This window comes from Melospiza melodia, chromosome 3 (genome assembly GCF_035770615.1).
Source record: "Melospiza melodia melodia isolate bMelMel2 chromosome 3, bMelMel2.pri, whole genome shotgun sequence".
Classification (NCBI taxonomy): Eukaryota; Metazoa; Chordata; class Aves; order Passeriformes; family Passerellidae; genus Melospiza; species Melospiza melodia.
The window spans coordinates 104,904,071-104,920,809 of record NC_086196.1 but is presented as its reverse complement, the minus strand read 5'-3'; the positions used below and the strand labels follow the sequence as shown (position 1 = coordinate 104,920,809).

The 16,739-nt window shown below is 43.7% G+C and overlaps 1 protein-coding gene across 1 annotated transcript in view; it reads left to right on the top strand.

Annotated features, from left to right (window-relative positions):
- Nucleotides 1-12,436, top strand: part of KCNK12 (potassium two pore domain channel subfamily K member 12) — a 28,968-nt gene extending 16,532 nt beyond the window's left edge. The window contains exon 2 of the mRNA XM_063152459.1: nt 1,352-12,436. Within this exon, the coding sequence (XP_063008529.1) occupies nt 1,352-2,247 (896 nt within the window). The 3' untranslated portion in view covers nt 2,248-12,436. The remainder of the gene's footprint in view (nt 1-1,351) is intronic.
- Nucleotides 12,437-16,739: the final 4,303 nt, after the last annotated feature.

Genomic DNA, 16,739 nt, shown 5'->3' with positions numbered 1-16,739 from the left:
TATCCTGTTGCTGTTTATAAAGGTGTGTTCTGGTAATAAACTGGATTTAATTATTTCACTATGCTCTGTAATAATTTCATTATATTCTATGCTTTTCCTTCACAAACTTTTGTTTATATAGTCAGGTGTTGATATTTACCTCCTTGAATATGTTAGTTGCTGGGTATTTTGGTTGAACAATACAGCAATGAAATCTGGGAATGTAGATTTTTTACAAAACTTTAATTTCGATTACATGTGGGTATTTGTTCATGGGACATAAGCAGTCACCTCAATCCTGTCAATGTTTTTTGCCTGAGTCACCAAGTGTTTTTACAGGGGAGAATGGCAGAAAAAAGCCAATACCTGCAGAACTGAGTTTCAGAAGACTTCTTGAGATAGGATGTGAAATGTAGATATTTTTTTTTGTAAGATAACTGGTATGAGCAAATGACATGGAGTAAACTTACTGTATTTATTTGCATGCAAATTAAAGTTCACTTTTGGTGTTATTTAACCATCTGTTAGCTACAAGGCATTACTGCTTACTTATAAAACTTTGTGTATGAGTAATGTTATAATAAGTAATATTACAATAAGTAATTCATACAAAGAGGAGTTGCATTAATATTGTTGCTGGATCTTCCCAGAGTTTGTATACTCTGATTTTTCTGTTCAACTGTGTAGCAGTGTTTTTCCCTGCTGTAATTATCCATCTGCAAGTTCCCAGTGCCCCCAGGCAGCTCTGTGGCGTGATGGCTTTTCCTTCCCCCTGTGATGATACCAGGTGGGCTAGAGTCACAGCTGGGATTTGGAAAAGACTTAAAAGTGCTGTTATTTTTAAAACAGAATTCAATATTTGGGAGGAGGTTTGGTTTTTTGTTTTTTTTTCCTGTTATACAACCTGAAAACTTCCATCTTCTCAGTGGGAATGGTATAATCAGACCCCTGTTAACAAAAATGTTACACTGGGTTGCACCTTGTGAACAGAGAACTTAAATTTTCCATCAGGTTGTGATGGCTGACACATGTGGGAGCAGGGAAATGGCCTCTTCACCTCATCCCACCTTGAAAAGGTTTGGGCTCAGTGAGCCTTCCACCTGCATTTCAAGTGGTGTTGCTCTGTTAATACAGATAATAATCCTTTCATCTTGCAAGGATTTTTTTGCTCGCTTTTGAATTTTAGTCATCTCGTTGAACTTTTGGTGCCTTCTTCCTTCTTCACCAAACTCGGTTTTGTGTTGGCCTAAGCTGACTTACAGCTGGCACTCCTTTTATCCAGTGAGATGGGAGCCTTGTTAAGGTACATATATCACAAGCTTATCACAAAAACATGAGTTATTAATGTTGCCTGTTTACCTCCACACTGTAGGTTTTGGAATGACCACACCAGCAACCGTGGCTGGAAAGGTGTTCCTCATCGTTTATGGCCTTTTTGGCTGTGCCGGGACCATCCTCTTCTTCAACCTCTTCCTGGAGCGCATCATCTCGCTGCTGGCGTTCATCATGAAGGCGTGCTACGAGAGGCAGCTGCGAAGGAGCGGTCTCCTACCTCCCAACTTCCGAAAGGGGCCCGCCGTGTCCGGGGTGGGCAGCCTCGTGGGCTGGAAGCCGTCCGTTTACCACGTCATGCTGATCCTGGGAATCTTTGCTATCGCCCTTTCCTGCTGCGCCTCGGCCATGTACACGGCAGTGGAAGGGTGGAACTACGTTGACTCCTTGTATTACTGCTTTGTCACCTTCAGCACCATCGGCTTTGGAGATTTGGTAAGCAACCAAAACGCTGTGTACCAGCATCAGGGATTATACAGATTCGGGAACTTCATGTTTATATTAATGGGAGTATGTTGCATATACTCCCTTTTTAATGTCATCTCCATCGTAATCAAACAGATTTTGAACTGGGTGTTGAAAAAATTCGAATGCAGATGTTGCCCAAAGTGCCATAAATCCAGTACCCGCCTCAGCCGCCGCAACGCCATCACGCCGGGGGCCCGCCTGCGCCGGCACAACGTGGCCAGGGACGCTGACGGGCAGTACGACAGTGACACCGAGGGCAGGAGGCTCTCTGGGGAGATGATCTCCATGAGGGAGCTCACGGCCTCCAGCAAGGTCTCCCTGGCCATCCTGCAGAAGCAGCTGTCCGAGACGGCCAACGGGTACCCGAGGAATGTGTGCATCAACACGAGACAGAACGGGTTCTCGGCGGGGGTGGGGGCTCTGGCCATCATGAACAACCGCTTGGCAGAAACCAGTGATTCTAGGTAGAGCTTTTGGAATTCTGTTTGTTTCTTAAATGAAAATGAAATGGTGGTTAGGGTGGAGTTGCCACTGAAAGCTACTGGAAGGATTTATATTTCAGAGACAGCCTTGGTATTCATTGGGCATTCAGCATTTTACTTTTGGGGGTTTTATAAGTTTTCTCTAATATGCAGTGAGATCTTTACCATTATGTTACAGTTTTCCCCTAAGGGGGTTTTTAATGAGACTTGGATGTCTTTGATGCAGAATCTGGTGCAATTACAGAAGGATGGTGTGCATGGCTAGGATGGTGTCAAAACCAACATGTTCTTCTTCAGAACAGCACCTGAACCCAAACTCTGTGTTAAAAGGCATAAAGCGGGCAAGTTGCACGCCAGATTCAAACATGGGGTTGGTAAGTTTTGGCTAACCAGTATCTCCCAGTTTGCTGAAGTCTGGATCTGGTCCTGAGCCTTGTACTCAGTGCTCTTCAGCAATTCCTCATAGCAGGCCTCTGTATGACATACACATACACATAGGTGGCTGTTGTCACACCAGCTTTAGGGTGGCTGTGCTTCACCTCAATAATCTCACTGACTTCAGTGGCAGAGGATGGAATGGGCTGAACTCCCCTCCTACAAATGATGGGGTTTAGCCAGGCTTGTCTGAAAGACCACCTGCCACCTAACTCTTAAAAGCCAGGGGATTATCAAGGACCATGTTAAAGTGTGCAGAACTGTTCCTACCTGCTGAATAACAGAAAACAGGCAGTTGTCATCTTCAGAACTGACTTTGTTTAATGCCAGAGAAGCCAGTATGCACCTCTGGTGTCAAACATTTGCATCACCTCAAAAATGCTTACTTCCTTACTTTCTCATTTAAATAAGTCACTAAAATGAATGTAGGCTCTCTGCTGTCCTAAATTTGCATCTTCTGCAGTGTTGTTGCAGAGATTCATGCAAATCATCTCCTTGCAGTTCTCTGAGGGCCCCAACCCTGTACTTGTTTCCCAGAAATCTGACTGTGCAGGTTGTACAGAAGAAGGGCATTTCTTTGGAGTTCCCCCTGAAGCTGGCTTCCCCCAAAATGTTGATACCAAGTCATAAATTGGCCTTTGGTTGTTGCTGCTGCCATCTTAAACCATATTAAACCTGTCCTAGCCCAAATCTCTGAAGAGCCAAAAGCAAACCTGGTCTAGAGTGTGTAGTTTAGCATGACAAGTGGGTGCAGAGAATTTGCTGCAAACCTCTTTCAAAAATGCATGCACAGCTCTGGATCATTTCTCCAAATTCTCTCTACTACACTGTGAAGATAATAAAAAGGCTTCTGCTGATTCCAAGCAAGAAATAAAACTTAAGCTTATATTCTGAGAAGCCTTCTCTTGGAAACTTACTGGAAAATTGTAGGCAAGACCATGAGTAGTAGGCTGGTCACTGAATAAATTGAACAAGCTGATGAACAAAAACTAAGAACATTAGAAATGTTTGAAAATATTTCCATGAAGTTTTATATAGATATTTTATTCTATTTACTTTTGTTTGGAGTTTGGAGTAGCCATAATTTTTGCTTTCTTTTAAATTTTTAGCAGTGAAAAATGTTTTGGAATTTACCCTCGGAAAACGAACTTTAAATTTGAGGTTTATGCGCACCTGAGCCTGCCAGCTGAATTATGGCGGTGAATGTATCTTTTCTCCTGATGAAAAGAAATCAGAGCTGCAGATAAACCATCACACATGGGTCTGTATCACACTGTAAATGTCACAGCTTTTATCAAGATGTGTTTGGCCAGAAACAAGCAGAGATGATTTTAATGTGTTTCCAGCTGGTGCAGACTCACACTTAAGGTTCTGTGGTATGGTAGGGGCTGCACTCAAGAGGCAGGAGCTTTCTTGGTGGCAGAGAGACTCCTCAAGGTCCATCTGTCTGAGTGCCTTCCTGTCTGTGCACTCCTCCTCTTTGAGGAAGCAGGAAGAGGTGCTTGGTGCTCCTTTTGAAGGCCACTGAAGGATAAATTTAGGCAGGATGCACAGGGACAGGTCACGGTCTGGAAACAGCTCTGACTGCTGGAAGACCCAGTTCAGGCTGATGCCTTCCAGAGATGCAAGGGAAAAGCACAGGCAGGGAACCAAAAGAATGAAAATTTGTTATTTCCCCTTGGGATTACCCCCACGGGTAAATCTCTTACTGTGGTGATTTATGTGTTTGTTTATTAAAAGTGTGAATGGGACCCTGCTCTTTTTTTGCAGCCCAACCTCTCTTAGGGTCGTATCTTGGTGCATTTTTCATCATGGGCACTATTGCTCATTAGAACTATTACATAAATCAGGGCAGACAGGCTCTGTCCCAAAGGACTTAGGAATTTGAACTGATAGGGCCCCAAGCCACAGCAGAATTACTTGTTTATTATTTTGCTCATAAAAGCATGCTCAAATCTATCAACGTTCTGTAAGCTCAAGAACTCTTATTTTTATGGTAACAAATTTGCAAATTAGGGGGTTTTTTCAGTGAGTTGTTTCAAAGGATAAATATTATAACCATGATTAAAATCCTTTTTAAAGTGTACATTTGTGAATTGTTTTCAAACTACTTATTCCAGGCTGGCAAATACAGTGAAGTAATACGAAATTGTACATACTGCCTCTGTACTTTTTCTGAGTCCAGGCAAAGGCAGACACACAGTCTGCTGTAACATGATTGAATGTTTCCAAGTCTTTCTGGTGCCATCAGTCACAAGGGCGCCTTTGCAGGACCCTTTGCAGTTCCTATTAACTCCAGAGGAAGCTGGACCAGCTCCTAGAGCTGGGCATCTCAAGGAATTTGGGCATCAGATTGCTGCTCTGTTCACTTAGATCTAATGTTTACTTACACCCAAGGTCCTTGATAATCTCCATTCTGCTTCTCTCTAGCCTCAGAGGAAGTGCATGCCCAGTTATTTACAGTGGCCCTGTTGCTTGCAGGTCTCAAATCCCCAGATGCTGACATAAGTCAACCACAGGGACCACCAGGTTGTATCCAAGTCCTATAAGAATCCCCAAACCCATCTGGCTCAGCAAAGCTCAGTTTATAGGAGGGTCAGAGCACAGTTATTGACCTGGGTCTCACTGGGAAGCGTCTGCTGAAGGGTGGCCTTACAGTTCCCTCATATTCAGTAGGAGAAATGTTTTCCAAGGATGCATGGAAACCAAGCTCCAAATCTCTGCTCTTCAGCCTGCCAGCCCTACCTGGGCACCCATCACCCCTGTGCATGAGGACATGAGCCAAGAGGCCACAGGAGGTTTGGGATCAGTCTTTCCTAGTCAATTGTGCTCTTCCTTTAGCCTTTTTTTTTTTAATGACAACTCCTCTTTGAACTTTCCAGGCTTGGGCATCTAACTCCTCTTTCATTGTGGATTCCCCAGGGCAGCCTACTGCATTGGTGAATTACCCCCTAAACCTGCACCAGTTGCACCAAGTGCAATTCCTTCTGGTGTTTCGTTTTCACAGACAAAGCAGATACCAGCAATATCCGGACACAGACTGAAGCACAAGAAATCAGAAGGAAACAAGAAAACAGAGTGGGAAAGTGAAAGCACACTGCACTAGATTGCACTTTCTTTTCAGGTAACTTGGGAGCTGTATTACATTCTTGAAATGGGTTGGGGTTTTTTTTCTTCAAATTTAATTATAGGTAAACTCAAAAGAATACAGTTGAATTAGATTTTAAAAGTTCATCTTCCCTGGTACATCCCCCTCTGCACCACGCTGTAGAACTGCAGTAGTAACTCTTCACTGACACAGACCAAGACATCCCAGCTGCCTGCTGAGCCCACAGGCAGCACAGGCCTGAGCTCAGATCCTGTCCCCCAGATTGGTCTTCTGCTACCTGAGCCCAGGGAAGAGCACTCAGGAGCAGCAGAAGGCTGCAGGAATTAGGACTTCTCTGTGGGCTGGCCCTAGTGAGAGCAGCAATGGTGTGAGCTGCTTGGACAAAGGAGATCCCATGTTCACCTGGCACCTGCACTAACACCTTGCAGATGAAATTAAAACTTAGGTGCCAATTGATGGGCAACAATGACCAAATTCAAGTGACATCTTCTCTTAACCCCAGAGGTCCGCACAGAGCAGCCACAAGGAATAATTTCTTGTGAAACCTGTAGCATTTAGCAAGTCACTCCATTGACCTCTCGCGGTCTGTCTTCCCTGTGTGTGTCTTGGACAAAGTTTGGAGTCACACCAAGATGTAATCTGGTTCTCACTGGTTTCTTCCCATCTGCAAACACTGTTCTCATTTTGAAAAAATTCAAGTGGCTCTTTATTTCCTTGCAGTGCAGAGGATGTCCTCCAGAGCATGTAGATGTTCAGAGCAATCCCAGCCACAGAAGGCAGTGTCTGAGGACAGGGCTGTGCTTTGCCTCCCTGCAGAAGCAGCAGTGCACAGCAATGCATCCAAAGGCTCTTTAGGCAGTTCAGCTCTGATTGCAGCCAGAATTACTGGTGGAAGAGAGGAATCCCACTTGAGCTCTCTGGGAGTGCCGTGTGCCATGCTCTGTTACCCAGAAATGCCCCTGTTGGTGTAGTGCTGCTGTCTCAGCACGGCTTCAGCCCTGGCCCTCAGTCTTTTCTCCTCCTCAGCTTTCTGTGGGTGAAAATTTGAGTATACTGTGACCATTTACCCATATTTCAGTCATGCCTTGCTGCTGAAAGACTTTAGCAGCACTGGAGGTCATATAGCCAGGCATGTGGGCTCAGTATAAACCTAATTGAGAGTGTGGGATGAATTTATGACTATATGGAAATTAGCTGTAGCAATGAGACCATTCTCACATTTTAGTATTTTTCTAGCCTTTAACTTGAAAAATATTCAGTGGCAAATCATTGCAGTGAATGTTCAGAGCTAATTTCAACAAAATCATACTTTGCTGATTGCTAGCCTAGCAAATCTGTGGGTATGGCTGCTGCTCTAATTGGATTACTAATGTGCCTTTGCAAACCAACACACGTCTGCAGTGTTACATTTAAATAATACAATAAGTGCTGTGTTACATAATAAATTCAATTAGGAAAAATTACTACTTGACTCACACAGAATAAATAATGAAGGGTGCATTGCACTTTGTACAACCAGTATGCAATTTTTGATCTTTTTTTTTGTTGTTGTTGTGAATATGTCCATATTTGAGCTCAAATTATGCTTTCATGAATGCTAGGAAAAGAGAAGCACTACATTGTGGAAAATAAAGGAAAGTATGGACAATTCCACTGAGTTTTGACACAAAGGCTATTCATGTTAGCACATACACAGTAAGTGGTTCGTTATGCATTATAGATGCATTGTGTAGCAATGGCACTGAGGAAAGGAAACTACTTCAGTTTACATGGCCACAGTCTGAATGCAGCTACCAATAAACACACATACCTTTTTTCTTTCTCTCTTTGTCTGCTAAATGAGTAACATCCACCCTTTAATTAAATTATCTCTTTAAACCCTCAAAAAGAAAATGCAGTTGCCCTACATTTTGCACAGGCAAAATGAGGTCTAAGATCAAATCCAAACTTTCAACTCTAAGGATCCAGAGTGGTGTAGTTCAGCTTTGAAGTGGGGCTGCAGATATGCAGCCTTCAAATGTATTGTGTTTCATCCTTCCCTGGAAAAAAAAAAAAGAGAGAAAATACAGATACAGTTTATTGCAGGTTACCCAAAAAAGTCTGGTGATTTAGCATGAGGGGGGGAAACACAGCAGGGTGAAAAGCATGGGGAAAGGGAGAAGCTTAGAGGTGCTCTGCAGCAAATGCAGCAGAAGACCAGAGAGTTGCTTTGCATTCCTCATGCATTTATTCCTCGTCACACAAGGCTGTGACACTGCTACCCCCAAGAGGCTCCTGGAGCATCGTGGGCTCAGCCACCTCATCTGGAACATGGAGAGAGGCTTTTTGTGAGAAATGCCTTTTCCTGGGGGAAAAGGGACCACACAAGTCAGTTGCCCAGCTTTTACTGGGAAAGCAGCCGTGCTGGTCCCTTGCAGTGATGATCAGTGTTTGATCAGTGTTTTGGATCTATCAGAGGTGCAGATCCCCTTGCCTCCAAATCCTCCTAGTCCCAGGGCTGTGTCACACCCTGGTGTGCCCCAGCCAGCTCCCAAGCCCAGACTTGCCACGAGGATGTAGCTGGGTTTGACAGTGTGTGTAACATCCCAGCATCCTATCCTCAGCATCCCAAGTGTTTTCAGGATCAAACCTTCAAGCAGGTCATGCTTTTTCAAACCTAAGGAATACAAAGAAGTCTCCATATTCCTTTTTTTTGCAGACTGTAAGAGTACTTTTTAAAGCCAGTGAGTCGATGCAAGATTAATGCTTTTATAATAACATGCATAAACAACATGAAAAACTTACTGCTATTTCTGACAATGTACTAATCAAACACTAGGTTTTCTCAATGGGTAAAATTTCCTATTCCATGCAAGTAAAAAATGTCCAGGAAGTTTTTGCTTACAGTATCATCCATGGGCTGCACAGGCAGTGCAAGAATTTAGTTCCAGTTTTACTGTAAAACCTCAGTATCTGAAAGCACAACAGCTAAAAAATGGTTTGGGGATTGTCTGTGGGGGGTTTTTGTGTGTGTAAACATTGTTTATTTACAAAAATAAAATGCTATAATTCTACATATACAATCCCATTTTTAGTTTTCACTAAAATTCCATTTTGTTGGATACTCTCAGCAAAAAATATTCGTTCCAAATTTCCAGCCAATTTAAATCACTTGAGTTTCGAGATAACCTGTTGAAAAGTATTCCTATTTATTTTGTTTCTGTTTGAAAGGGCACAGCTTGGTAGATATCTTTAGCTGAGCTGGCTTTGCTATCTCCTACTACAAACCTCAAAATTTTACTTCTGGAGCTGATTCCCCTGGCTTTGGTATTTGCTCATTTCTGCATTGAATTCTAGAAGGAACAACCAGTTCTGTGCTGTTTTCTGGTTGGTATGATTTTCCTTTTTGCATTGATTGCAAATAGCTGAAATATGAACACCAGCAAATATTCCCAGACCCACCAAAATTAGTCACTTTTCTGAATGTTTTTCTTTTTTAAATTGTTTTGTAAAATCTAGAATCTGATTGTAAATTACGTCATGGTTGGAATTAGCAAACTGAATATTTTTTTTAACAGAATTGCTTGACATGAATTCTGTGAAGGATGCTAATGATTCAGTTTCATGTAAAAGGACTTGCATATTTCATTTTCCCATTCTATCTAATTTGTTTCAAATTCTTAAAGTCAGAAGTATGTTAGTCCCATTTGGAAGAAGCCCTATGCTGAACATTTGCTCCTGTGAATAGATCTTTCAGAGGGATTGAAATGGAGCCTGCCTGATTGCTGCAAACAGAATTGCATGTGTAGACCTTCAAAACCTGAACATTTGTACCTATTTGGCCATTGCAAACCAAGGGCATGCTAATGTAATTCCAATTCAAGCAAAGAAACATAAATCACAGGGCTCGACTGGCTGCTAACCACTTTTATCTAAAAGGCCACACAGCTTCAGGGCCAAGGGTGATGGATGGGCTCTTGACACACAACAATGTTATTTTGGAGGTTGGTATGGTGGCTGGGAGGTGGCTCTGGGTGGTTAAAGCAGCTTGGCTGGGTGGATCCAGGCAGCTCCCTTTGCTGAGATGTTTGCCAGTACTAAAAAAGTAAAAAAGATAATGGACATAGCATTGAGCCCCTCTTGAGAAGCACAGCAAAGTGCTGTGGCCTGTGCTAGGCTGTTCCTGGTTCTGGCCACCTTGGAACCCTTGGTTGTTCCTGAAACTGGAGTGTTTGGGACACTCCAGTTTGCTCTTTTCAGTGCCTCTGCACTGGCAAAGCAGCAATCCTATTGTGATGCCTCTCTCCTCATAAAACGGATAGAGAGATTTGTTTTGGCTTTCCATATGATGACAGCATATATAAATATTAAAAGATGAATCAATTACCGAGTCTGGCTATATTTGCTAAGAGATCTTTATCAGTGAAAACAAGAAGAATTGTGTTACCAGTACAGTGAATCAACAAAAGTAAGTGTTCTGAACAGAAAGTAAGGTGCTAAAATATACAATGCCCAAAGCTCAGGCATGTGTCACAAAATTATCATTCTTTTCCGATGCTCAATGCACCTGTGTCTTGTGGGAAAAAGCCTTGTTTTCTGCCTGCTCCTCGCCATGCAAGGCTTATCTTTTCTTTATCTGTAAGAATAAGATAAAGCAAAAGATAAAGAATAAGATAAAGCAAAATGTATCTGAGGACATGCCTTGGTCTGCACAGCACTCAGGGGTGAGCTTGCCTCCATCCCCAAATTTAAGCCTGCCCGTGGACCATGAGTACTGGTCCAGCCCCCATCAGAAAATGCACAGAATGTCCCTGCTTTGGGGTGCCTGTGGTTTTTGGAGAGCAGCTGAAGGTCATGGCAAAGCACAGCTGCCTCCTCCAGCCCAGCCCCTGCCAGGGTGGGATCCATCCCACTGCCAGCCCCTGGGCTGCAGCCAAGGATTGTGCTGCCAGGAGAGTGGAGCAAATCATCAGCAGTGTGCTCTTATCCCTGCCTTCCTAATGGGCTAAAAACAGTGGAAAACAGAGAGATCATTTTCTATTTTAATGATCAAAAGGGTGTTGCCCATTATTCACAGCCTACACACAAGATGTTATGATTTTCAATTTTCCTGCACTGATAGTTCAGTCCATTTGGCAGCTGACCTTCAATTGTTCATGGTTTTTCAAAAAAAGGAGGAAAAAAAACCCAAACAGAAAACCCAAACACCCATTATCAGCATTTCAGACAAGAAAAATAATCGTGAATGTGGTGGTAAGGATCTCACATGCAAAAGCTTTCAGCAGAGCTGCCTCTGTTTGCAGCAGCTCGATCTTTGCATGGCAGGAAGAGAAGTTTGGGTTCAGGAGAGAACCAGATGGTTGTTTGGGGTGCTGGAAATTGCCCTACAGGCAGCTTCAGCATCAAAATTGCACTTTTGGAACAAATTTCTGCATCTGTTTCTGCACTGTTAGGGACATTTCACATCCCTACTGCTGAAATCAGAGGATGGCAGCAAATGTTACACGGGCAATTTACTGTCACATACTGTGCATATGGGTATTAGCCAGGGACATTTTCAACAACCAAGAGACATTTCAGCTGAGTGTTGGTCAGAAAAAAGGACATTTTGCCATCCATAAAGAGCTGCAGCAGGTCCCAGTTCCTGACATCACCCAACATACTCCCAAAGAGCCGAACCACACAAAGATTACCTAAATAAACCAAAAGAGTTGGGAGGGTCTAAGAAGCAAGTGTTCCTGTGGCTTGAATCTGGAGTAACTTGGTTGAATTGCAGGTCGTAAATAACCTAATTAAATAGATGTAATGACTTAAATGCCTGCTAGAAGTCAAAAGGAGATGCATGTATTTTTCCATCACAATTTTTATTGTGTTTACCAAGAGATGAAATGAAGAAACATAAGTTCCTGTAAATTGTTGATTGGAAAACAGATTTTTACTCTCTTTCAGATAATACTTCCTTGCAAAACATTAAACTGGAATAAATTTCAATATTGAAATCTGTTTAAACAAGTGTCAGTATTAAAAATGCTTTAATCCTGGGTTGACAGGAACTTAGTCTCCAGCTCACACCATAATTATGAGTGCTCTTTATGAATCAGTCCCACTTTTGATGTCAGCTCAGGATTTTTCCACTGTAAGATCTTTGAATGAAGAGGACTAAAAGCCATAAACAAGCCAATCAAAGGCGGATCACGTTTCTGCTGGTTCATCATGTACAGTTTGCAAACAAAAATGGGTATTTTGGGCTTGGCACCCCTTCATTCACAGAAACATAGTTATGGATCCAGGAGGCAGAGACAGCTGAGGTGCAGCTGCTTTGCAGAGCAATGCAGAGGCATTGGCAGAGGATGCGTAGAGCTGGTGGTTAAGGAGACAGTGGAAGAACCCACTGGTGATGTCCAGGGAACGTTCCTGTGTGTTTTCAATGCCGTGAAACATGATGGAGTATGGATTCTCTACATCTGGGAGGATGTCAAATCCCAGGTGACGTTTGGAATGTTGCAGTTAAGCTCCTGCAAAGACTTTTGAAATAAACAGGACAAAAAAAAATGTTGACTGGGATGTGCATGTGAGTGCTCTTGTGTTTTCTTCTGAGCATGGAGGGTGGGAGGCGAGGCAGAAGCACCTCCTGGGTGAGAGACCCCTTGGAAATGGAAACCTCAGAGCCATATGTGGAGACCCAGGTGCTGGGTAAACTGTGTATGGCTGAGCAGAGGCAGGAGGGATAACATCTGGTGGGATGTGCTTCTGATGTACCCCATGGTCATCTGATAAATTCTGCAGCTGAGTGATCCTTTGCTCTGCAATAAAACAGAGAGCAGATGGAAACTGTTTGCTCTGTAAACAGTTACAAGGAACTCCCAATATATCCCCTCTCCACAACTCCCATTCTAATCAATAGAAGCCATCTGTTCAAGGTATTAAGATAAATCTTGGGAATTTTGATATTGACTGGAAAGGCACTTAAAAGATCAATCACACTGTGAACAGAGAAATGTCATTGCCCCAAACGTGGAGGCTTGCTAATCTTGCCAGATAACATGGACCCAGAGGGCAAACCTTCCTGGTTTATAAACCCAGGTAAAGTCCTCACTATTGCTCTCTCCATCTCCTCAGCTAATAAAATAAATAAAATAAAACAGGCCCCAGAAAGAGCTGGTGCTGGGCACAGGCTGGGGATGGCACCTGCTGCTGCTGTGGCCAGCCAGACACAAAACCTGCCAGGGCTGCTGTGGCAGCCCCTGCCCATCAAAGCACACACAACTTATTTTACCAGCAGAAATGATAAGGGTGGAAGAGTTGTGGCCACCAAAATTATGCTGGGCCCAGCAGTGAAGGGGAGAGGGAAATTTTTGGCTGTTTAGTCCTCATTTCATTCATGGTGGGTGTCCCCAAAATTGCTATGCTGGGAGTCTAATTCCTCTAGAATTTATTCAGGGTCTCCCATGCTTCAAAGAAGTTAAGATTTTCAGACTGTTTCAAATTCTTCACAGTTCCAGCCATAAAGAGTGTGATGGGAAAATCCTACTAATCTGTTAGATATTCATAATTACAGAAAATCATAAATCTTTTGTTTTTAATAATTACCCTTTTTACACCACTATATTTTGATGTTGCTGTTCAAGTGCCTTCCTGATTAGCAAAAATATCCCTGAGGAGTCACTAGCTACTTCAGCTCATTTCCTAATGGGAAAAAAAATAATTCACTGAGCTCTGCTGTCCAAGAAGACAACAAAGCAAATGAGTAGAAGGGAAAACCCACCAGGATGAGCAGCACCAGGAGCTCCCAGAGCTGCTCCTGAGGTCGCTCTCTCTTGTCCTGGTGTGGGCAGAAGGCCTCTGTGAAAGCACCCAGGCTTGGTGCATGTCAGGAGCTGGAAGAAGGCAGCAATTTCAATGGGGGTGATTTCAGGGCAGATGGTTGCCCTTGTTTCTGCTGCTGGTGGGGAGCTCATCCGTGCTGCCCTCAGGTGAGCCTGGGCTGGCTTGCTCAGACCAGGAGTGGACACAGGCCTGCCAGCACCCAGCCATGACATGCATCTGTCTCCAGGCCCCCAAAACTCCCTCCAGAGGCAGGAATGTAAAAATAGCCCTTAATCCAATTTATTACAGCAGGACCCAGCCCTCACATAAGGGCTGCATTTATATTTCCAGTACCAGGATGATGGGGCTGCCTCCAGTTCCCAAAGGGATTTTGTCCCATGCTCATTCCAGCTCCCAGCTCGGTGTCCAGGTTGCCTGCTGGCATGTCACTGCTGTGCCACCCTGGGACAGAGCCTTTCAGGACCCAGGACATTGCTCTGGCTGCCCTGGGTGATTCCAGACCCTGGCAGGGGGCTCAGAGACCTTGGCATGGAGTCAAAAACACCTGTGCTTTCAATTTTAGCCCATGGAATCAATTACCACCTTTGTGGTAATTGTTTAAAGATTTACAAGCCACACAAAGAGTGTATGTTTACAGGAGTTTGAATAGAATGATAGTTATTTGTCACAGGGTGAAAAAGCAGAATTCTGGGGTTTTAGAATGGGGGTTCAAGAGGCAAGATGGAGGAATCTGAGCATGTCCTGTCCTCCTTCTCCTTCTTCTTATCCTCCATCTTCTGCTGTGATGGTGACACTTTTGGATTGGTTTAGAGTAGAGACAGACTGTCTAACATAGGTGATAGGCATTGGAAAATTATTGTAAATAAAATACAAAACTATTGTAAATAAAGTAGTTCATAGTATAAAAAAGTTAACACCACCCCAAGGGCAGTGACTGTGCCACAACCTAACCTGCTGCACAGATCTCAGCAGGTCAGAGAAAGAAAGATAATAGATATAAGAAAGATAAGAGAATAGATAATGTAATGGATAAGAGAAAATAAACAACCTTGAAAAGCAGAACTCAGCTTCTTTGGTCACGGGTCTGGGAAAAAAGACTTTCTAGTACCTCAGGAGTCATCTCAATGACAGAAACCTGAGAAGAGCCCTTCACAGGGCTGGTGTTTAGGGATGAAGCAATTACAGGGGGTTCATTAGACCCTGAGCACTGAGATTTGGGGGTTTATCATGTATTGGGGTTTTCAGTGGTTCCAGACACCAAGCTGGGAACTTCATCGGGGTGAGATGATTGTTTGCTGCTGGTTTTTCCTGGGACTGGGTTTCATTGTCCTTCCATCTCCAGTGGGCACCTGGTCACACACACCCAGAAACACACTGACACCTTCAAAATACTGGAGTGAATCCAGAGGATGAGGCTGGTGAAGGCTCTAGAGGATAAATCCCATGAGGAGTGACTGGGGTAGCTGGGGGTGTTTGGCCTGGAGAAGAGGAAACTCAGGGGTGATCCTATCACTCTACAATTCCCAAGAAGGAGGTTGTGGCCAGGTGTGGGTTGGCCAGGATTCTTCTCCCAGCAACAGGAGTAGAGCACACAGCCTCAAATTGTGCTGGAGGAGGTTCATGCTGGACATCAGGAAGAATTTCTTCATGGAAAAGATTGTCAGGCACTGGAATGGGCTGCCCAGGGAGGTGGTGGAGTCACCATCCATGTGGGTGTTCAAGAAACACCTGGACATGGCACTCAGTGCCATGGTCAAGTTGGTGTGGTGGTGTTCAGTCACAAGTTGGGCTGGATGATCTCAGAGGTCTCCACCAACCTGACTGATTCTGCAGTTCTTCCTACACCATATCCAAAAAGTACATTTTGTGCAACTGTTGCATTTATACAGGAACATTATATAAAGGTTAAAATCCACCTCACCCTAGTCATGTAACCAGTTATTTTGGTGGAAATGACGCTATTTGAATGAGTGTCCCAAAAAAGATTTCACCTGAAATACCCTTGAAATGTGCTGTACAAGTCGTTAAAGCCCTCACCATGCCCACCCTTTTTCTCTTTGCTTTTACCCACTTTAATTGGAATCTTACCCCATTTATTCCTCTGCCTGCTTCCAAGTCCTCTGTTTCCTTCCCATTGCTTTATTCTCCCAAGCCAATCCAAGAGCTGTGTGTGACCCTGTGACCTGCTGAAATCAGTGCCAAAACCCCCATGGCTGAGCTGATCACCACACCAGCCCTAAAAATGAATCACATCCTCGCATCTGCACTGAATGTCCTTGTTCCCCTTCCCTTCTTCATGCCTTGCCCCGAGTGATTCCTGCAAAGGACAAAATTCTGTCACTGAAGGTAATTAAAAATAGTTCATATCCTGCTAGGATTGCAGGTTTAAAAATCTGAGTGCCAGGGAATCAAGGCGTTTGCTGTTTTTGGAGGAAACGAAACTCCCACAAGAAACATATAACTTAATTTTGCTGTCAGATGTTCCCACAGACTCCTCTTGAAAGTCAACCAAAGATGTATATATGTGCCTGAAGTCAGTTTTAAAAAAGAAATTACATTTATATTTAGATTATCACCCTACAGTCATTCAAAATGGTTCATGTGGGAAGTTTATAAAGCTATGATCAAACCCTTCATTTTGGAATTTATTGATGTTTGAGTGTCTTGGGTCTTCTGCATGAAAACTTCTGTTTGTCTTTCACACACACAACATGTTGGCACCAAGAGATGGTCCTGAGTGACCCAGCCCTGGAGCAGTGCCAAACAACTGGGGACACTTTCCCTGTGGGACTATTGGCAGAATGAGAAGAAGGAGCCCCCTTCCCTCACCCCAACAGCTGCAGGTGGATGCCTGTTGGACAAAGTTTTACGTCCACATGTCCATCACTACTTAAATGCCAATCAGTTGGCAAAATCCTGCATGTATGGCTCCTTGGCCAAGGAAACTCTTCTGACCTTCTCATGCTCCTGGTGAGCCAGAGGAAGGAATAACAAAATGCTTGGTGGGGAGGATGCAGTGCAGCCATAACTGATGTACCTGGGTTTGCTGTGCTAAGAGAGGCCATGTCATGGCCCCTCTCTGCTTTCAGAAATGTTTGCTCTCCTGCCACACATTGCACCAAGGGCAG